Raw genomic sequence first — 23,758 nt, 5'->3', positions numbered from 1 at the left:
AAGACAACACCCCTGCAACCAACCAACCACACCACCACACCCCTCCCCCCGCCAAAGTAACATTTTCCTCCCTGATGAAATGTCCAGACAGGGTCATGTGCACACTTGTCCACCATCAGCCTCTGCTCATCAGCTCCCACACCTATGAGCACCCTCTGGGTGCAATTTCACTGATTCTTGGCACTGCAGAGAGGCCCAGGTGTACCCGCTCAGATGAGTGAACACATGGCAGGTCTGAAGAGACACATACTGGCTGACAGCACAGACAATAGCCCAGAGCTGCTCAGACAGACAAATGCCTGGTGAGCAGGAGCAAGGGGGACAGTAGGCAAACCCAGAGTGGTGTCACTGCACGTGTCTGGCTGATGGAGTGCTTAGGGACCACTTCTAGAGCCACACTTCACTGCAGAGTGTTAGGGCTTGCCCATTCCAGCCAGGCCACTTCTCTTCCCCAGGCGTCATGTTCCATTTAACTACTACACATAAGGGCTCCAGGGAATGCCAAACAAGCCAGAATAGATCGGGTTTTGCTTTAAACCTGGTCAGTGGCCTCTTTCTGGCCTTGTTCAGGTAAGTCTGGATAAAGATGGTGCTGAGCCACACCAGACATCAGCTGGGCACGTATCAGCCCCAGCACATTCCACTGTGTTTCAGTGCTGCTGTTAGAGAGCTGCTTCAGCCCTGAGAAAAAACATCCTCTCTGAACCCTGTGCTACAAAGGTGCCCTGGTATTCTCTTTTCTGTCTCTGAATCAAGTCTCTTACCTCTACATAGCACAAATAATTTCTTTTTTGTTTTCCTTCTTAGGAAGCATAAGTTCTTCATACCCTTCTTGTATACTCACTCCATCCCTCAGCTCTCATTCCAAGCCCAAAGAAGATGAACAAAAATGGGATCAGAATCAGATCATACTTTTAACAGCTGACATATTTTTGGACAAATGCTGGTCCAGTTCCCTTTTCCTCTACCACAACTACTACTATCCAGAAACAGAGACAGTCACAAGAATACAGACAGTGATATCAAAAAGAAGTTCCTGAGCTGTGTAGACAAATTTTCAAATCATCATCTCACCAACTAAGGCATTTTTTTGGTTTGCATCTACATTCAGCAAAGGAGTCCCTTGAAGTGGTTTTAATTAAGAGTTTAAGTCCTGCTGTGTAGTAAAGGCAAAACACATATGTCAGGTCATGTGATTTTGTAGTTCATGTCTCGGATGGTGCCCTATATAAAACCTTCCTCAGCTGATAAGCATTCTAATCATACATGATAGCAGAGCCAATCTGCTGTGAATATGTAATCTTCCAACTTAATCATCAAATCCTGCATTTTTCAATCATGAAGAGAGATACAGAGCCACTTTTTATTTTACTTTAATTTCTGACATATAAACCAAATTCATCAGTATCAGGCAATAACATTTAAACCTGAAAATTAGTTTGAAATAACTAAAATTATGTTAACTGTGTAAAATTCATCTAAATATATTTAATATACCAGTCCAAAAATATTGGTTAGAGATGTTAGATAATTTTTAATTTATCTATTTTTCCATGGCATACTTACAGGTTGTCCATGAATACTCTCAAAATATAGTAGACATTTCTGAAGATTGATTTTTTCCAAAGCCATTTGCTTTTTTGTCATATCCTATTTGAAAAAGTTATTTATAAGATTGTGAGTCAGGATTTCATGACATGGGTACAGGTACATATCTGTTTAATAATCTCTTCTTCCCAGATAAACATTAATAATGAATTCTATTTCTGTCTGCACTGAGGTCAATGGGGATTTGGCATTAATTTAGCAAGAAAAGAGTCCAAAATTACATTACGTATATATTAAATATGTTTAGTTGCAAAAAATGAGAACAACCACCATTCTAGATAAAGTACTCAGAAACATGGAAGAATGCAGAGAGGACATTCCTCAACTTTTTAATTATTCATTAAGAAAGAGAGATAGATTTGCCTTGGCTGATAAGGAATATAGAACAGAAAGATTCAGCAATGCAAACCCAACCCATTCATGGTAAATAGCTTATATCTGTTCAAAAATTGCAATATGAATCACTGGTACCAAAAGAACACCGATTTCTCAGTGTTGGTGAATGACCAGTATTTGTACAGGTGTCTGCTGTGGGGAGCACACCATGTAACAGGTATTTGTCTCCTCCCTTTCCCCAGCAAGATCTGCTCCTGACACCTGCGTAATTTCACCTGGGCCAGAACACCAAGGAAGGAGCACATGAAGTGAATGTCATTTCCCACAGTCTCTGCCAGATCACAATGGAGCTGCCTGAACTAGGGCCCAGTGTTCAGAGGTGTGGGGGAGATGAAGTGATGTGAAGAACCCTGGACTCGGGGGCACACACATACAGGGGACCTTTCTGCAGAAAGCTGATGACGAGGCAGCTTTTAGTGACAACTTGGAGAAATGCTTTCACTAATTGGACCCTACTTTTAAAAATATATCGAGCCTTGAAGAAGTGACACCCTTCTAATATTAGAGCACCTTGCTATTAACTTCAAGAGGAGCAAAACCTATTTTGTTTGATGCTCAAACGCAAAAACAGCACAGAGCCATTAATCAGAACTGCTAACCACATTTTCCTAAAAGGTCTGCATGAGTTAATCACTGTAAAATCGTCTGTCATTCATGTTAAAAGATGAGCTGCTAACTAGAATGCAGGAGTATTATAAATTAGCTAATTTGTTTATTTATTGCTAGTTCTGCAATTAATACAAGGTTAATTCTTTCAAAAACTATTAAGGCTGGAGCAGCTGAATGGTTAGGAAGAAATGGGGTGATCATTAATATTGATTTTACGCAAGAGAAACGATCTCAACAGGGCTTAGCATTTGAGCCTATTTCATTAGCTCCTTTTATTAGCAATCTCAAGACAGGTTGGTATTCAGCTAAGTTTGAAACAGCTGATAATTTCAAAATCAGAGAAGGCAGCTGGAGTCACAAACTGCAGAATTGTCTGAGACATCTTAGGACTGTAGGCTACATACAGCAGCAGAAAATTCAATGATAATTAAATAGAAACACTGCTTCATAGCCAAGGAGAAGATGAAGTGAAGTGGGTCAGTGATGAGAAAACAGATACATAAAGGGAACCAGTCTGAAAAAAGCCTTGGGGGACAGGCTGCAAACATTCAAACAGAAGGCAAAAGTTTGCCACATATGAAGAAAGAAAAGGGGGACTTCACCTAAAGATAAGGTAGTAGTTTGGTTTTCATAACTTGGAACAGAGGCACACAAAATGCTGTATACAGTTATCTCCTTTACTAGTCTGTTCTGTTCCCTGCATGCTTATGCCTTCAAGCTCAGTGTTGTTTTTCCAGACAGAAAATACAAACTCTGGGGACAGAAGAACAGACAGTCCAGTGAGGGCTGGGCCTGCCTGGACCCTGTCAAAGGCAGTGCTTTGTTTCCCTGCAGGCACAGAGTCAGGTTCCCAGGGCCTTAGTCTGCCACTAGGGGATGTGTGGTGGCTCATTACAAAGCAGCATTTAACACAAAATTAGAAAGAAAAAGTTTAAAGAAAGGCGACGAGTGCCATGACACCTCCATAGAGCGGTGCCAGTTCCCGTCAGCCGAGGTCAGGCCAGCTCCGAGCCTATCCCGCTGGGAAGGGCTGGTGAGCCAGAGCTGGGCAGCACGGAGCTGCTGCCCGCCCAGGGCACCGAGGCAGCAATCGCAGCCCAGCCACCGAACACTCGGACTGGATTCAAAGTTGGGAGCTGGGTCTTGGGTTTGTTTTTGGGGGGATTTGGTGCACCTTTTTGAGTACTACGATTCGAAGTGTGTTTGTTTGCCTTTTGTCTCCTGAACTCCTACATTCATGCTCTTAATCTTTATTTTTTTCTAAAGCCTTGTACCTAAACCCAAGGTGAGCCATTACATAAATCACCATCTCCCTGCACAAGGAGCTAGTGACACAAACAAGTGTAACAAGTGTAACAAGTGCTCACTCCTTTGTGGGTTACTGAGCCATTCACAGGCCAACCCCAATTTTCTCTGTGCCTTCTCATTCAATACCTTTACTCACAGGCTTGTTTGCAAGAGGGGTGTTTTGTTCTGGAAACCACATTCTGCTGTTTCCTATTCAGATCTTGTGGTTTGTGCTCTTTAGACATACTGGGATTTTACTCTGCACCTTTCTAAGGACACACATTCTCTCATTTGTGTTTCAGCAAGGCTTTAGAGGCTTTCCACAGTGACCTTCAGGGGAGAACTTGGCAGGCTGTTATGGAAATGCTATCTTTGCTCAAAATAACTAAATATCAAAAAAGAAACGTTTAGCTGCTATTTAGCTTACTATTAATCTAGCTCAGATTCTAGTGCAGGATCTAAATGTTATATAGAAAACAAAATGTTGCACATAAAATATATCTACAGTAACAACAAAGTTGTTTGTAGCTGAAATGAAGCCTTTGATCTTTGCTGTTACCACAGATATCCTTGATTCATTTCACATCGTTAGTGCCACAAATCTCACTCTCCCCCAAAAGTCCAGGATGACTCATAATCAAAATCCAATCTTTTTAATGTTATGCTTAGGGAGCTACTAAAATATACCATTTTGAAATAGATCAAATTGATTTCATGTTATTCCTGCTCAAGCCTCTGTTCCCCAGCACTTTTGGATAACTATTACCAAGCACCTTTGCTAACAGATAGTTTTCACAACACAAGTTCTCTCCACAAGAAAACAAGAAGAAAATTAATAAGATTTTTAAAAAAAAATATATTGTCATGTGCAAACATTTAATTTACATTGCTTCATTGTCTGTGAGAACATTTCAAGTCAGCGCTGCTATATCACAGATTTAGAAGGTTTTCTTGGAAAATCAGAAGTCCAAAAAATTGAAAAATGAGTGGGACAGATACCCACACCCAACTTACTTTTATAAGAAAGTTTTTTGGACAGGATTTCCTCACAGGCATCTGTTTTGGTGTCATCTGATCTCACTCCATTAATAAAAAAAAAATTAATGACTGAAAATATTATCCTACAGTCTGCACTGTTGGTATTTTAGGACTATATGCAGAACAGCAAGGTTTTGTTGCCTTTTTTTGTTTTCTGGTTATGAAACTCTTTTTCAATTTAATTTTTCTTTATAAAAAAGTAGCATATAAAAAGAAACAATTGAAAAATCAGTCATGTATGCAGAGCTCAAGATCTGAGAAGCATGGCATTGTTATGCACAGTCCTGGTTTTTATTTAGCAACTGGTTGTTTAAGAACCAAGAATAGAAGCAAAACAAAAATTAAAAATTATCTCTGCTGGGTACGCTCTGCTACTGAAATCCACTCCGAATAATTTCTTAGTTCTCACATAGTTTAGCATTTAATTCTTCACCCTCTCACCCCTTCCCCTTTTTTGTTCACCAGCCAAAGTCTAGACCTTACTGTCAACATTTGGATTTTAGGTACCTTTGAGGGCAGAATTGTCTTGCTTGGCTGTAATGGCATCAGGACAGCAACATCATCTGACAGCAAAAACAGCCCCCTGAAAAGTGGGGGTTTGGGGGGTACGTATTGTTTTAGAGAACCCTATAGTGTGCCAGGAATGTGAAGGCACAGCTAAATTTTAATATATGTACTAATTTTAAAACAAAAACTAATTTCCCAGCCAAGCAATCACGTTTCACAGACTATTACTCCTACATTCAGAAGAGAAATTGAGAACGTGGAAGAGCAGAGTCAGGATCAGCACAAACATACAAGGTCAGGAGAGCAAAGCAGTCTGGGTGGTTGTGCTGTCCCTGTCACCTCAGTGCATGCTACTGACTGTGCAGAGGCTTTAGCATTTCTCAGCTGAGAGGGGACCTTTATCATCAAAATATCTTCAGGAATGTTTTTAGTCACACAGTTTCTGTGGACTCAGGGTGCCTGTGCTGTCACCATCTTCAGTACACCAGGATATGCAGTTCTGGGCACACAGCCTCAAGTCTCTCACACTGCTGGCAGGGTCCAGCAGTGCCTGGCAAACAGATTCACATGTGCATCTCTGAGCAAAAAATGATTAGCACTGCTTGAAAAAGCCTTCTGCACCTCTGCACCTGAGCAACTCTTCTCAGAAGAGTCACTTCAGGAAGCTGCACTAGAGCTCCCACCTCACTACAGAGAAAATGCACTGCAGCGCCAGCAGACAGAGGATGTGCACACCCTGAGCCAGCCACACACCAGTATCTGCCTCAGGTGAGAAAGTTCTGAGGGAACAGCCATGCTTCTTAAATACCTTAATAGTCTCAGGAAGGTTGAAGTGTTGCCTTTTCTCCTTCAGTCGTCTCAACACACTGTCCATGGTTTCCTCCACGGAGGGAGCTGGTTCCATGCTTGTGGCCTCCTGTGTGCCAGCCTCTTTAGAGGTCCCACTGCTTTCACTGTGCTCATTTCTTTGGGGCGCTGTGGAGCTACAGTTTTGCACTTCCGACATTCTGAATTTCAGCTCTGAAAGGCAAATTGCATGGCAAATAAATAGAATAGAAATATTTGCAAAGCAGTTTCCTCTGACACTACTAGGAAAAAACACACCAAAACTTTCCTGCTTCTTGCACACAATTATTATCGTACCACACACATGTAGGAAAGTAATTCTGCCTCCCTTTAGCATGTAACATCTTTTGCTCCCTAGAGCAATTTAAACTGTCCCTTCCCCTTCCAGAGGCCACACTGCCATGCCAGCCAGGTTGCTCAAGTGGCCCTCACAAGGAGAAGCAGCCACTTTCTTAAATGACTTTCCTTGGCAGAAGAACACCTGAGCACCCCAGCAGAAGACAGAAGCTTCCCAGTCAGCCGCCTGCGTGGATGTGATAAAGTGTGTGACTGTATTAACTTGACACCCAGCCAAAGCCCCTGGAGCTCGAGGGACCTGCACAGAGCAACAAGGAAATTGAATTAAAATCTGAATTAGCTCCCATAAAACCAGACTTCGTTCCAAGCATACGCCTGTCTGGTGAAGGACCTTGGGCAAGGCAGGAGATTGATGTCTCCAACTGTGTTAAATTTGTTGAAATCCATGCAGAAACAGTAACATAATTTTTTAGCTGTGACAGTCTGAGGATATAGGCCAGTTTTGTGGTGAAAACCAGTAATTTTTAGTAAACCCATAGAGTTAGAAAGGATAGACAAGCCTTGCATACTTGAAGAAGGACCTACAGGCATTTGAGTGTTTTCCATTGCAATTGTACTTATCATGTTAACCTCATGGATCTGGCTTCACTTGAAAGCAGTGCCATTATTCAGGATAATAAAAATCAAGGGTTGTCACAGGATTGAGGCATTTGGGGTGTGAAAGTGAGGCAGATCTATGAAAGCCAGACCCTCTGGATAGGAGAAGCAAGGGTTGAGTCAGAGCTACAATTTTCAGAAATGTAACCATGTGTATTGGCCATTTCTTCTCATTTGCCCTTCCTCAATTTGCAACTCAGAGTTCAAGGGGATATAATACTTGTGACAATAATAATCATCATCTTCGTCTAGTAATCATACAGGATAGTACTCAAGGGAGAACTTTCCAGAAGAAATTTACTGAAAGATGGGTTTCTATTTCTTTATTTACCACAATCACGTCCTCTATATCTATATTATTAGCTATATCCAGAACAGAAATGAAAGATAATAATACAATTTATTTAGTAGTGAGAATCCATTTATAACAGGGCAAAAAAAAAATTAGATAAATTATAAATAGCCTTTAAAAATAATCAATCAGTCTTGACTACAGACTCCCCAAGGGAAAGCATGTGATACGCCCACAGACATTAATGGACTGGTATGCAGACAGTCAAGGGCAAAACCTGACCCTCAAGGCCAAATTTAATATCAAGGAAAGACCTGGTTTTATGATCAAAATAAATAAAATCCTTAAAGATGTGTATCCTCAGTTTTAAAGAAAGATTTGCACCTACATTTGTGCTATTAGAAGGAAACTTTTAACTTCTGTGTTTCAGACTCTCATAAAAGTAGACAGAATACCATCACCCTTTGCATGAATGTTTGTAATGATGAGGGAGAGACGATGGCTTTTCCCCCTTCCCCTTTCTAGCCTTGGTATGAAGGTTGAACTGGCTCACTTTAATCCCTGCTTTCAGGAATCAAGGTAAGTCATATCACATAATATCTTTGTTGCCATTGGGACACTTATTGCCGCGCACTGTGAAAAATAAGCAGAGCAGTGAGGTTACAAAGCTGACTTTAAAATGTTCCAGGTACACTCCCACTTCCAAAAGCTTCAGCAACAAAGGGACACAACCAGCTATTATGTACCTTTGAGCTGCTTCCGACCTTTGGCCAAAGCATTCATCCACTTCAGAACTTCAGGATTGGAAGTCTTGTCACCATGCGAAGGCTGAACGCAAAGGAAAATGGAAAGAATGTAAAGAAACAGAAGGAGCTGACAGTAAAAGGATCACACAGATAAAACCCTCCCTACCCCCAGTATGCTACAAAATGTCCGGAGTTCCGACTGCACTCTATCAGTGTCATGCAGAGCATCTGGCTTGATCATGGCATTAATTTGTCATGGCTTAGCTCTCCCCGTTGTGACACAGTGCTACAAGGATCTCAGTGTCATGTCTCTGATCCCCAAAAAAACCCAGCAATGAACGTTTCAATCTCTGACTAATTGGATAAATAATCTCAGTGACTTCAAAAGGATTGATCAAATACCTAATTTTAGTCAAGTTCCTAAGTGATTTCCAGGAGGGTAACTGAAGCTCTCTGTCCCCTGCAGGAATAAGCCCTTGCTTCAGGACAGGGATTCTCTTGGGAAACAGCATTTTAAAAATTTCAACTGACCTGCTTAATTAATCAAATGAAAAATCCCGTGCAAGAGTGATTTCAAAAGAAACAAACAACAAAGGCTTTGTATATCAGGGGGGTTTTTTGCATTTAGAAATTGCCTCCAAATTAAAGTGAATTTACACTGAATCTTCAGAACTCAGATAATTAAAATGGCAAAACAGTTTTGCAAAATCAAGCTTCTGAAATAATTTCTTTTCTGGCCATAGTTAGAGGGTTGTTTAGGTATGAAATTGTGCTCCTAGGAGCATAGATGACCACAGGGCCATACAGTTCACAAGTTTAAGTTTTCAGTTATTAATGGGATTACAAGGTAATACATAATTTGCTTAATTTTAATAGAGTCAGAAAATGTCACAAACTTCCCTGTTTCATGTTGTACACATCCTGAGCATCAGGCACATTTTGATATTCTTATACTGCACAATTCCCAGCACAGTGCTCACCACTGACCTCAGATAACCCCCACAAGTTTTATTTCTCCGATTTTTGCCATCAGCTTCAACTGAGCCCCAGGCTTTGGAGGTTTACAGGAGTCTGCCTGAATGAAGGAATCTGCACAGCAGAACAAGTTTCCAACCAAATGACTCCTACAAAGTGAATAAGTAGCTTTTCATCTTTTGCACCATTTTATTTCACAAGCCGGTCAGCCGTGTTTCACTGATTCACACTTCTCAAAGATGGGTATTTTACAACAAGGGTAATCCAAAGAAAATGTAAATTAGTCTCAGAACTACTGCATACACTGAAAGATGCTGAAAAGTTATTCCCTCGCTGAAGTTTTTCCTATTTCATTTTATCAGAAATACCCTATCTCACATTGTTTTGAATGTTTAAATACACTGGGATCCTTGCCTCCCTTTTGGAGTATTTTCCTTTTCAATTATTGTCTTACCAGGTATTTTTTTTCTTGCTCAAACTTTTCTTCATACTTCCTAATTTTTCTTTTAAGGCTCTGAAGATGCTTGGTAAGTTGTGTTACTGTCTGTGGTTCTTTGCAGTCTTCACAGCTACATCTAGAAGAACTTCTTGGCCTGCAAAAGCCGAAAGCAAAGCTGTGGGATCTAAGAGCTGGCTGTAATGGACCATGCCTTGTTTTCAGGCACGCTTAACACTTAGTTAGCACTGAAGAATTCATGGCTATTCTATTCTTTCACAGGATAGAGACAGCTTAGTTTTACAAAGTAAGCATAAAATAATTGCTTTTGCTTGAAGGTACCCCTAGGGTATTCTAATGGGTTCACCATCTGTCTTTCATTTTCTCTTTTTTTTTAATTAAACTTGGGATCTATGAATATATTTCAAAAAATTAATCTAGTAGGCAAAAGCCTGATCCAGTATTTTCATTTAACACCCACACCTTTATTCACAAGTCTTCCAAGTACAACAGGAGACTGTGGTGACATGATTTGTAGAAGTAAGCTCAGGGAGTTTTTTATTACTGGGAATAAACATTATCATTTTGAAGACAGTTTGGTTTCTGATTATTTACAGTTGCAAGTCAATAGAGCTGATTATTATCCGTATGCAGCTGAAGCTAAAGCTCTGTATATGAGCTTTTAAGGAAGTTTGATTTCTCTCTGAAACTCAAGCTTGGTTTCTGGAAATCGCATACATGGACTGTTCATATGATTTATGACACTGTCACCTCTCATCAGTCACTCGAGCTCTAGTTCAATTACAGCTGAATTTTTCAATATCATACCTTGATAGCCCTGTCTATCTTCTGTTCACTCGTCAGACTAATTACTAACTGACATTTAAAACTGTCTTTGCTAACTATAATTAACGAAGACTTCAAACAATATTATACACTGTTATAACTGAGGAAAGACTTGTTGCTATTTCTGATGCTGCAAATTATCTGTGTCAAAATATGCCACAATATGAAAATTTCCTTTTTATGAAGCAACAATGACTAAAAATGCCCCACGTAGAGTCAAAGGTTGTGGATTGCAGAAAAAGGTTTAAAAATACATAGGAATTAAAATAGATTTTCTTACATCATGAAAGGTTGAGCACTTGGTGGAGAAGGGGCAGACTCTGTGTCTAGATTAAATCTCTGGCTTTGGCTAAAGATAGAGCAGCGTGGTGACAAGAGAGGATTGTCTCCATCTGTGATGTGATACAGCAGTCGGCTGGTCCCTAGGGAGTGATGCTCCTGTGGGCTGCTCTCCATGTCATTCTGCCAGTCCCTGTGGGCTGGCACAGGCTCTAGAAAGAAAGTATAAATCAGTGTGGACTGAGGGTCACTCACATGGGGTTGAGCTCCCTAGGTCAATAAAAATCTATCCTTACAAAAGTATTCCAAGCATAAGTATTCAAAGTGAACAGCAAACAGATCAGCAAAGTGTTGCATGCAGGGTGGACATAGCACTGAGGATGAGAAAATAGAAGTACTGTCACTGGCTTAACATAAATCCTTTTTGAGTTCCACAGGAGGAGGTGGGTGGGTGTATTTATAAACTATGAAGTAAAGATGGAGAGTTTCCCAGAATAGAAGCATTACTTATATTTTCATAGATCTGTTTGCTTTTGAAAGCCACATTCCTGAAGAAGACAATGAGTGTCCACAATAAGTTTAATTTTGTGATTTATTATTTATTCCCTTGGTGAAGAGAAAGGAAGGTCAAAAACATAATATGTCCTGGTGCTAAGAACCTCCAGGGCTGCTTGCAGCATCCTGCAGGATTTTTTTCAGCTTTGCAGTAACAGACCCTTGGCTCAAAGAACACAAATTATGAAAATAACAACCACCACCAAGAACATTCAATTTATTTACTCGAGGTCGTGGGCAGTGGCTGCTCCTTGGAGGAGTGGTACAATGTCAACAATGTCTTAGACTGCAAATACAAACCTCACCTCAGGTGCCTCAAAAGGCAACATCTGTTTTATAGTAATGGTCAAGCTAGAAAAGGTAGGAATTGATGAGCCTCATTGCACAGGTTCTGTTTATGGGTAGCATGAAAAAAAAAGGCACATTACATTGCCTACCTACAGAATATCAGGGGTTCATCTTCACTGTGCTGTACCTGAGCACACTGAAGAGAATATTCATTGAATCTTCTTCCTCACCCTCAGTAGTTGAAATGGATGAGGATGATCTAACCTAATCAATATTTTTGCCATCAGATGATTGGGATTTAAAACAGATTAAACTTTCTAGGGAGAAACTCCACAATCTCATAAAAATTCTTTTCCAAAAGTTCTCTCTCTTGCTTTGCTAAAGCAAAGTTTGTGCTCTGACTCAGGTTCCCTTACAGCAGTTTCCACGGTACATAATATTTTACACCAGCTAGGTTATTGGTTTTTTCTAAACCCATTCATATATACAGCCTTTTAATTTATATCTATTATTTCACATTTCCAGGCAGCATGTGTGTCAGTTCTAACCAGTATTATATTTGCTGTATGTCATGCATCCTAATACATTTCACAGAATCTTTTTATTCACTGGAAGTCTAAAACTGCACGGAAAAACAACTGTACATGGATTTAGTCTCAGAAGAACTGGCAAGTTTAGGTAAGTTCTTTCACCTTCACTTTCTTTCGATTTTCTCCTTTGCACCTGGGACATGACATTCCCATGCTGAGTGAGTATTTCTTTCAGGATTTTAATGGAACCTTTTAGTACATTTTATTTGCCCTCTTCCCAACAGATACCAAAACTGCAAATCCCTACTGGTGCACTGGGACGGTGGGGAAAAGCCAGCTCTGAATGGCAACAAAAAACCCATTGTTTATCTAAAAAATAGTAGTTACGATGGCTTAAATTTAATTTTATTGGGCACTATCCAACTGCTTTTGCTTTACAGACAACAAAAAAAATCCTATTGTATATTGTATAATCACAGTTTAGTCTGTCAAGCAAAAGTTACACGTGACTCTTGTATTTATAAGTTCATCTACTTTTAACAGCATCATCAATTATAATTACATTAAGCATTTTCACAATGAGACAATCTAGTTGATTATTAATTCTAACCTTGCATCCTTCCTCTGAGTACTTCATACTCTGTAGGTCAAATTCAGCTCTCCAAAATACCAGAGCAGCACCCAAATCTCCTAAATCTTGTACGAGATTCAAATCCTCCCACAGAGAGACCCCCAGGCAGGCACCAGGGAGAAGCACAGGTAGAGCACTGACAAGTCCTGGGAGTGACAATGGCTAGAATAATTGATGTTCTGCAAACAAAAGTGTTCTCTCTTTTTGGAAAGTACTCTTTCCTTACCCTGTAAGACTTTTAAAAATGAATACCTTTGATTGGGTTTTGATCTGTTGTTGCTGGGTTGGTTTTTTCTGAAGAACAGTATTGTCAGTGAGAAGAACCTGGCTTCCCTTGCTTTAATTTCACCATCTCTGAACTTCAAGAAACACATAATCACTGTGAAATAGGTTGACTAAGAACAGTTGCAGAGTTTTTCATGTTCTGTTGTTACAAGGAATAAATTATTTTATAGTCGTATTCAGTAACAGTGCCCTCACTGTGAAAGGAAAACAATGTGATAAAAAGATCAGGCAGTCTGTGTGTGATAGGTGAAGGAAATAACTTTCCAACATTTGAACTCTGATTTCCTAGAAATGCTCTTCTTGCAGGAGACAGGCTGTATCACTGATAAACCATATGGTCACAGGTATTTGCTCCCCCTGACATCTACAACCAGACAATTTTATAGGCTCAGCCCAGTCTCAGAAATGGAAGAAATGCACACATTCAAGACTAAGCACTCCTGGAAGTTAAATGCAAAGGACAAGTAGTGGCTGCTGCAGCTCCAGTGTAAAACCAAGCACACAAAGTTCAAGGAAGTTCATTTATTCTCCTAGCAAATGAAAGGGAGAAAACCTGCATGATGTATAAATTTGGGAATATTTCTCAAAGGGCAGGGCACTTCCATTTCCTTGGCACCAGGGCCTTCTGACAGAAAGCTCTGCAAGGCTTGAACACTGGTGCAATTTTGGTGTAGCCCAGGAAAGGGTTTCGTTCCAAACCTACTAGAAGTGCGTTAATTTACTACCAAATGGTCAGAAGTGGTCAGCAAATAATTCAGACTGATTCTTTTCAGTGGCACAATTACCATTCTAGTGGGACATCTCAGGGTGATGACAAGTTCTAACAAACCCCATTTTTATTAACACTTAAGGCCATCATCCTGATTCCAGTTCTGTGTAGATCCCAAACAAGACACTCAACATTATCCTACAAGTAGCCCATGAACAGACCAAAGTTCTACCTGTCTTCATGTGCCTGGTCTAATTTTAGCCTCTATTTTTTGCCAAAACTGGAAATTAAAGCCACCTCTACCCAAGCCACTGGGTTGCCCCATAGCATCTATTCCATCTCATCTACTCCACCCAGCTTAGTACTGACAGGGGACCACCACATGAATTAAAGTCAACTTCTAGTATCTGATGATCTGCAGCATGGTTCAGCATGTGGACTTCATATGACAGCAAGTCCTATGGCACAAGTCTGTACTTATGCCTGTGATATTGTTCAAGTAAAACAATAATACACACAAATTTCTTGTATAGAAAAAATAATAAGTAGAGAGAGTGTGTTCAGCCCTAAACGCATTACATGATTGCTTCTATCAGGATTTTTAATTTAAAAGTAATTTAAAACTTCCTGTAGTCGGGTTCAGCTGCTCACTGCTGCAGGCACATATTTGATGTAATTTCATAACCAAAAGTTACAGAAATTACACCCTAATTTTCTATATTTACCCTTTTAAAAAACTTGCTTATGCACCCCTCACAATTCTTTATGATCTCACTTTGGCAACTTTAATTCAGTTTTCACATATTCAAAAGTAAACTGACTTTGCTCAGAGATAAGTTACTGTTCATCCCCTTAAAATCTGCATCCTGAAGCACCCTGTCATCTTACTGGGCTGTTCTGTCTTCATTCTCTATACATATGATGTACACTTTTCTAATTTTTGTTGACTGGGAGGCAAACGAAAGAATTGTGTTTGTTTTGCCTGATTCACTGAGGAAAGGCTGGTAACTAGAGATGGAGCATATATGGTACATCCTCTAGAAACTCTCTTCTCAGCCTGGTACAAACCCTGGACTTCCATCCGAGGTGGAGCTCAAACAGCCAGTAGTCCCATGTGACAGCTCAACGCATCAGAAGATTTCAGTAGTAATTTAAGAGACAGAATTAGGACCAGCTCTGTCTGTGCAAAATGGCAAGTTAGTAAACAGAATAAAACCCATTAAATAGATAAGCTTTAACTGAAGCACGAATTTGGACTGCTGGAGTGGCAGAGCATGCTCTGAAACTGTGTGAGAGAAATGCTACATCATGCAACATTTCCCCATGTGGCTGCAGAGGGGAAATAGGAGTAGAGAGGGCATTGGAAGCAGGGGTCACTACCAGCATGAATAAAAAGAAAATCTCCAATCAAAACAGCAAAAAGTAAGTAAGGGGAACAATTAGGAACCATCCTAACAATGACCTATGAAACCACCAGAACAAAATAATGCAGCAAACTACTGGGAAAGGAGTAAAACCCCACCCTGCCACAAAGGAAAGGAATCAGTGCAGATTTTGGATGAGCTGCAGAACGTCTCTGCCTATGCAGCACACAAATGAGACCTGTCTCTGCTTCAGATCCACACCAAGGTTAGCCCCAGTCCAGGCTCCATACCTGTATCCAAGAGCTATTAAGGTATTTGCCTGGCATTCTCTTTTGTTAACTAAAACCCAGGACAGTGAGCATTTTTACAATCCTTCATCTTTATAATAATCTGACTTCTCCATACATTGTTCCTTAATTTTGCAATGCCAGCCTCAAACTTTGGAATTTTTTAGTAGAACAGTATCATCTGTGAGATTTTTTCTTTTTGATACATAACTCAATCTTATTTCTTGCTGAAAACGCTGAGCAAGCAGCTCCTAAAATAAGTTCTTCTGAACCCACATTTTATTCTTCTTCTTATTATTATTTATATGTTATATGAAACATCAATTGTGAAGGGATTACTGACCTACCTGCCTTCATTTGAACCATACATGGTGCACGATTTAGGTATTTGTGTATTCATGTCACTTGTCTGTGAGATGTATTAGTCATACTGTCTCTGACCTATTTTTCACGAGCAGTGACTCCTCTTCTATTGAGCATCACGACTCTGCCAGCCCTGTGACTACAAGCTATGAATTGACAAAAATAGTGCTGAGCCTTAGGGCTATTTATTTCCATATTGAGGGAAGAGGGAGAGATAACACACCACAGTTTCCCCAGCTGGGTAATAATACAGGATCATGAATGATTAAAATCCACATGCTGTAAAACTCACCTTCGCTATCTCTCTGCTGATGCATTAAATTAAAATCAATAATAGGAGAAATGAAGTGATATTGCTCTGACAAAAAGAATGACAAAAATAGAATTACATGATATGGCAGGTGATCTCACACAATACAGACATAGGAAGTAAAGAGCGTAAATTTACTTGGGAAAAAATAACAGATTAAAACTAAAAATAAAAGAATTGGGATTCTTAAAACCTGTCTGAAAAGGAAAATTCCCTCTCAGAAAATCAGAGGGTTACAGCCATTAATTTCCGTTCTTTTATCAGGTATCACCCCTTTTTACATTACACAGCGTTTGCAGGAGGAAATGGTGCTTTGCATTAGCTCTGCACTGTTTCCCAGAGGGCTGCAAGCCTGATTTTAAAGTGCAAGTCACAAGGCTTTTTTATAATTGCAAATGAGAACACATCATGGCACGCTCGCTTACCTCCACAACTGGCCCCATCAGCTTGCACGCTGCTCTGGGCTGGAGAAAGGGCTGTGTCCTTGGGTGCCGGCAGCTGGGGAGTTTCCTCCTGGGCTGGCAGAAACGCAGAGCACAGATCGGTTTCCAGGGCTTGCAGCTTCAACAAAGAATTCTGCAGACAAAAGCAGAACATTGGGCTGGGTAGAGAACAACAGGGATCAGCAATTGCTCTTCAACTCCTGGAGCCCATCGGCAGCGCCGGCAAAGGGGTGTTCCACTGCCAGCTCCAGGAGGACGTGGGGAGAACAAACGTGCACTATTCCACGAGTTTCTTGACTCCTGGTTATTTAAGTCCCAATTTACATGGATTATTCATGGCACGTGGGAAAGACGACTTTGTCAGCAAAAGACGATTTATTCTAGAAAGCCAAACTGAGATGGTGTCCCTCTTCTTGGGCTTGAAGCAATACATTAAGGAAGTATTTCATTCATTGGGCTGACATCACGATCTGATGACATTATGTCCCTCCCCATTTACCATTCATAAAAAATCAAATCTCCCTCTCCAGCCTGTGAGAGCAGTACACAGCAGTGAACAAAGAGTTACTGAGAACACGCTCACTCATGGGATTCTTGGGAGAGAGATCTTTTAATTGGCTGCTTTAGAGATACTTCGTTATGTAGACACGGCTTTTATGTAGGCTGCTGCCGGTTCTACAGGGCAGTAGATCAGTTGTGATCTGCTGCAAAGGTGAAATCAACACACCATTGTCACTGGCTGCAAAGGTGGTATCAACACATCATTGTCACTGGCTGCAGGCAAGTCAGTGACAGTGACACTTATCTATCACATCCCTTCCAGCCTCTGTGCCATGCGTGGTCCATCTCTGATTTGAATTTTGAATGCTGCATGCAGTACTGAGCTGCACGATTTGACACAAGCATCTCGCTGTGATGTAAATGCTGTGAAAGCCCTAATCACCATCTGACTGGGCAAAATGAGTCACTCCCCACACCCCACGAATTCAGCTCCCCCATCTCAAGGGAAATACAGCTTAAAACATAAAACAAAACCACACAAGGCAGTCCTAATAACCACACAGCTGACACACACAGAATGTACGTATAACATTAAGTCATTCTAGTGGTACATATTTATGAAGGGCATTTTCTGAAGAAAATAATCTGCGTTGCAAGAGAAAAAAAATTCCTCAAATTTATACCTTGAAAACTCCTTTCCCCACTCTGTCAAATACCTGAAACGAATGTATTGATTCATTTAATGAAAAATACATTCATTTATTGGCCTGATTTCCTTTGTGTAACAATATATTACCTATGTAATGAGTGGTTTAATACATCTTTGCATTATTTTTGTTGTAAGGCATTCCTTTTATAAACCCAAGGATAACTTTAGGTAAAAAAAAAAAAAATAGAAAAAAGAAAAAGAAACCAGTTTGTCTAAGAACAGCAGAGAAGACTTTCTGCCTTTATATTTTCATTCCTTTTATAGAATTCAGGAAAATTAAAGAAACCTTCTCGCCCCTAAAAATCTTTCAGACAGCAGTGAATTTCCTTGTCAAGGGGAGGGTGCTGGCTTGCATCATACACATGGCACTGTTTTGGGAAGGCCTCATTTCTCACTGTATCTCATCCCAGCTGAACCCAAACAAAGCAGCTGTGGAATTATCACAGACAGGCAGAATTCAGAATTTTACAGTCATCAATGTCATCTAGCAAACAATGACTATGCCAGTTACAAATCAGTGAGGACTCTGGTCCCAGCCTGGACCTTACCATGAGAACAGCTGATGAAAATTAGGGAGAACACAGATGACAAACCATAAGAATGTGCCAATAAGGAAAACATAAGTGAATATCTGACAAAAGGACTTGACCTTCACGGACTGTTACTTCAAGCATTTGACAAGAAAAATCCCATTTCAAGAAAATACATTCACTTTGTATCAGTATTCCTTATGATACATTAATATTTATGGGAAGTTCAGTGTAAAAGCATTCTGAGAGACTACACTGTTAAGCATTATACTTCAGTAATGCTTATGCTGTAATTCACCAGCTGGTTTATATTCGATTGCTCTGAATGATATTTTTCACCCATCTGGGGAAGGTGAATGGATAGCAAATTTCCAGCCACTGCCAAAACATTTAAAAAATCATTTTATTATAATAATAATAATAGAAATACCTTATCTATTTTCATGAGTGTGCCCTTGACAGGGATTTAATGTAGGGAGAAAAACACTAAGTAGATTTGATCATTTTGATGTCACCAGGGAGAGGATTAATCTGGAGGGTGCCACCAACCCCATCTTACTCCTAAACCACATCTGAGTGTTATGGCACTGCCACGTTGCACTATCCAGGAAAAGTCACCACAAATTTACAGGAAAACATGGCAGGAGACACGGCTTAGAGCAAAGGCCAAGCACAAAGGCCAGCACATCTGCACTGGGGCAGAACCAGCACACACTGCTCACAACTCTCCCATGGCCAGACCTGATCCCAACTGGGCCACCTCTGCTCGTGGCTGGTCAAAAGAAGTTGCTAAACATGTTAGAAGCCAGTGCAAGCAGCTGAAATACACAGAGGGAACAGTTAGGCTGTGGTGGGCACCATCATCAATTTGAGAAAGCTCCTCATGGAAATCCAGTATAACTGAAGTAATTTAAGCTATGGCATTCTATATCAGCTAAAGAGCTCAGTTCAAATACTTCAGATTTGGTGCTCATTCCAGCTTCACTCTGGTGCCTAGCACGAGTGTTTCTGATGTAGTAATTCCTGATCCATGCTAATGCAAATGAAAGGACATATTAATATCTAAAATGGATGCATAAATTGCCTTAGAAAAATAACCATATTGTTTTCTCTTAAGAAGGGTATCCTGAAAGTGTGAAAAAGAAGCAATTACAATTGTCTTGAACGAAGGTTTCTTATCTCTTCTCATGTCCTCTTAGAGCAACTGACAATTCACAGATCTTCAGCTAAGCCAATTCCACTAGAGAAAAAGCACTGTACATTATTCCAAACAATAGTAAAATAAGGATATTCATAGGAAGCTGGAGGAAGATGGGAAGAGAAACAGTGTGGTCCTTCTCACCTATTTATTATTTTTGATAATGCTTTAAGAAAACACAGTCACTGAAGTGTCATAGCTTTGGCTGCTGGAGAAAGTGGAGTACAGAAGGACTGCCACTCCCAGAGGAAGCTCAACCTATAATAGAGACACCTTCTCCACAAACAGCTAAGCCTGGGCTCCACTGACCATTGCTCCTTCGAACCGGTGATTATTGAAAATGAAGAGGGGAGGCCTCAGGGTAAGGAATTACTGAGATAACAGATAACCTCTTACATCTAGAGATGAATGCCACACACTGTTAAATCCCCCTGGAGAAGGGGACACTGACAGAACAAATTCTCCCAGTTCATCACCAAAATGCTGTGGCAATGAGAGGCAGTACCCTGACATGGCATGGGGCCATGCCCAGCAGGATCAACACTGTGGGATGTGTTGGTCAGCATGTTCAGGAGGCCACAGCCTGACAGAAGACAATGTGACGAATGAGAGACCCTGCCCTTAGAAGGAATTTGTTTCCCTGATAAAGCATTGCTATTATCAGCATCCTTTGTTTCATCCTTGTGGACATCCAAAGGTTTGATAAATGTAAGAACTGAGGGAAAGGGAAAAGGCCCAGGTGTGCCCCTGAGCTCTGCCCAGTCTCAGGCAGGAGGCTGACAGCAGAGATGAGGAGCAAAGCCCAGGCTTGGTGCTTTCTGCATAAACTGATCTCATCCTGACCCACACACAGTGTTCCTGAATAAAAAGGATGCCTGTACCCTGCCCTTGGGCCTGCTCCTGTGCCTCCCAGACAGGAAGGCAGCTATTCTATTATAGTTTATTGATGGATTTACTGGATTTATGAAATAGGCTGGGGCAGAGAAGGAGAATAATCCAAGCTTTCAGCATTTAATAGCCTTTGAAGTGATTCATATTGGAAAGAAACTGAGCAAATTTCACCCCCTTCAGTTTTTTCACTCTAAGGAAATTAATGCTTTTATATGTCACACTGGAACAGCTTTTTAATCTGAGAGTTCAGGTTAAAATAAGATAGGCACATTTTATGCGGACATAAATAAATCTCTGCAGTAGCCGTTAAGGCAATATTTGTGCCTTGAGGCATGTGACATTTTCAATTCAGAACTTCCTTTATGGGGAACAAACAAGCAACAATAAGATAGAACAAGATATGCCCTGGGTCTGCATAATGCCACGGGTGAGCAGTGAAGAGAGACACCATTTTCTCTACTCCAGAAAGAGGATTTATTTTCTTATGGCACAGGTCCATTTGGGTTTGCAGCAGACCTGAGACACAATACAATCTAAGATTTTGCAAAAGAAAGCACCAGGTTGTAACCCTTGCTTATTCCTCATTGGTTATTAACAATTTATTTTAATTTCTGATCTAATCCTCGGTTTTAATATTTTACACTGATTTATTTACCATAGTATTTTATCTTAGCCTTTAAGGAATCTTTTGCAAGGATTTTAAATGGAAGCTTTCAAGCAGAAACTTCTGTGAATATTTGAGTGGGGCTTCTCAAAAGAAACAATAACTTCATGATTTCTCCCAGGGCCTGAGGTGGCTCGGCAGAGGCTGAGTGTACTCCCTTGTACTGGTCACTGAATGTGCCCTGCCTGTCAGCATTGAGATCTGCTACAGTGAGCTGCACAACAGTGACACAAATGCAGAGGAAACAATTTATTGCAAGGAGAAGATTAGGTCTGAATTGCTTTGAAAGGACGCATTGTGGTCTTCCCCTAATGAAAGTCAGGCATCTATTAATAGACATAGATGCTCTCTGGCTCATTATGGAAACAAAGCTTTCTTTCCCAGGATTTGTCAGAAATGGGCTTCTCTTCACCCAGCTCTCTTCTCCCACTGCTTCTGTTGTGTTGTCTTTGCCCACACTAAAAATCTCTACTGCTCCCTGCGTAAGTCCGGTGTCCTCCACTGCCCTTGCAGTGTGAGTGGACTCTGTGCTGGGGTGCAGATTCCTCAGGTGCGGGGAGATGCTTTATAGGGTTTCCCACTTTGCATAACTGCAAAGCTTGGCTTTACCCCCTGCCCCTCCCACGATACTGCTGACTTCGGGGACCTCGCCCAGGCTCATCCATTGTTCAACCTAATCACACAAACAGCTTTGTTGTGCTTCCCTCACACTGTGCTCCTGGCACAATCCCTGTGAAAGCAGCTTGTTTCAAGTGTCTCAGGTATTATTTGGCTTCTCTTGCTTCCCCTCTTCAGTTCTCCCCTCCTTCCATCTTACAACCTGAGCACCTTTCAGCCTCCATTGCGCTGTTCATAGTTTATTTATGGAGGATGTAGCAACCTTGAGAACTCCTTATTTTTGAACAAAACATATTTAACGGATGAACCCTTTTGAGCTGTAATACGAGGAAAAAATCAAACGTTCTTGAAAGACGTTCTTTCACTCAGTCAATACTGACTGTTTGATTCTTTTCTGAGCACAAACAGAAAGCAGTCTAAAGCTGGCTTTAAAAAGTTTTAAAATAACTTGCTTCAAGATTTTAAACCATTCTAGCAGTCTCATATCACATTTTTAAGCTTCTCTCCAAAAACATGACTACAATGATCCATTGAAAAGCTAACCTAGGATTATTAAGCAATTACATTATTCCAAGACCTAAAAATTTTTTTTTTTAAATCTACTCAAAATTTATAACATCATATTTCAATTTTTGGTTAAGCTTACCTCATTTAAGCTGTTAAATTGATCAGTTGCTTCTTTTGGTGAAATGCTTGTGTTCTGATCTATTCTACAAAACAAAATTTTAAAAAATTAATTCAATAGATTGCTTATCTGTGCTGCAAATATCTCAAACTTTTCATTATGTGTGTATATAATTTACAAATTACAGAATAAGTTTGTTTTAGTAAAAAAATAGCATTTCTATTAAAGTAACATCTCTATTTTCTAGCCCATTCAAAACAAGAGTGATTTTACAGGAATCCTAAATAATACATTTAAACTGTTAATGAAGTCCTGGAAACTATGACATTAATATCTGGGCTCACTCTGTCATGTCAAAAAGTTCTACAGATGCATGATCAGTGTCTTGGTGAGCTAACAGGGTTGAAGCCAAGAAAAACTCAAACATATGCTTAAATCTAAGCAGAATGTGTCCCACATGCTTTAAATCAGGAACAAGAGTTTTCCCATATCACAGCCATAAAGAATAAATCTTTTCATATTTCAATTTGATGGTATCTCAGGTTCCCAGTCTTCAGCTTTCTGCTTTTGCAAATTTCAGAAGGGCCCCAGGTGCCTGGAAATCCTGCAAGAGAGATGTCCCCATTTTCTAGTGATTGTCACTTTGCTGCCATCAGAGATGTCCACATCCCTGGTTTTCTCTCAGTGTATTGCTGCTTCTCCACGTGGGAAGAGGAAAGGAAGGCCCTGCATGAGTAAGGGGCAAATATCTTCCCTCTGACTGTGGCCACCAAGGAGCTGTGCCCCATCCAGGCAGATGTGGCCCACACAGCTCCCAGTGTCAGTATTAGTATTATTCACTACCCCAAGGAATGAAACTGAAGTCTAAAATCAGCTTCCCACAGATTAAGTGAGCAACCTCCATAGCCTCCCACCACTGCTCTGTGCTTCCCCAAAACGAGCTGAGGCTTTCCACACGTGATGTCAGAGCCTGACACGGGTGTACCACAAGCTGACTCTCAACTCACGGGAAGCAAGAAAACTGCACCTGTCTCAGAGAATGAGATTTCTCAGTGCTGAAAAGGTGGTGAAGTTTGTGGCCCCTAGAGACTCACTCAGAGACGTGGTCAAACCCAACACAAAACCCAGACTCCTCTGCACAAAATAATTCATATTTTACCAGGCTCAGAGTCATCCCAGCAAAAACAAGTAGCTGTAAATGCCTCTAGAGACCTCAAAACCAGTACAGACAAATGCACAGGTGTTTTTTGTAGTTCTTCCTGGATTTATGAGAAATTTAAAGACTGAAATGATGGCTATGCCACTTCTCTCAGCAAACCAGACACGGCTACACCAGGGTGAACAACCACTTGGCTCCAAATCTGATCCAAGATGTGCAATTCACATAGGAACAGAAATGAGTCATGAGAACAACAAAAGGACTAATTTAATAGGAAAG

At 40.5% G+C, this 23,758-nt stretch overlaps 1 protein-coding gene across 10 annotated transcripts in view; it reads right to left on the bottom strand.

Moving 5' to 3' along the window:
* Positions 1–23,758, bottom strand: part of FAM13C (family with sequence similarity 13 member C) — a 126,776-nt gene that overhangs the window by 16,668 nt on the left and 86,350 nt on the right. For 4 of the 10 annotated variants that reach the window (XM_017746404.1, XM_017746406.1, XM_017746403.1 and 1 more), the window contains 8 exons: positions 22,342–22,405; positions 16,567–16,717; positions 16,124–16,189; positions 10,821–11,031; positions 9,713–9,851; positions 8,284–8,365; positions 6,254–6,465; positions 1,567–1,650 (listed from right to left, as the gene is read on the bottom strand). In XM_017746404.1, coding sequence (XP_017601893.1) covers positions 1,567–1,650; positions 6,254–6,465; positions 8,284–8,365; positions 9,713–9,851; positions 10,821–11,031; positions 16,124–16,189; positions 16,567–16,717; positions 22,342–22,405 — 1,009 coding nt within the window. The remainder of the gene's footprint in view (positions 1–1,566; positions 1,651–6,253; positions 6,466–8,283; positions 8,366–9,712; positions 9,852–10,820; positions 11,032–16,123; positions 16,190–16,566; positions 16,718–22,341; positions 22,406–23,758) is intronic. The other 6 variants (XM_017746409.1, XM_017746408.1, XM_017746411.1 and 3 more) reach the window with 2 other exon arrangements.

Source organism: Corvus brachyrhynchos, unplaced genomic scaffold (assembly GCF_000691975.1).
Source record: "Corvus brachyrhynchos isolate BGI_N302 unplaced genomic scaffold, ASM69197v1 scaffold279, whole genome shotgun sequence".
In the NCBI taxonomy this organism is placed as follows: domain Eukaryota; kingdom Metazoa; phylum Chordata; class Aves; order Passeriformes; family Corvidae; genus Corvus; species Corvus brachyrhynchos.
Note: the sequence above shows the minus strand (reverse complement) of the source record. Positions and strands in the feature narration are given on the sequence as shown.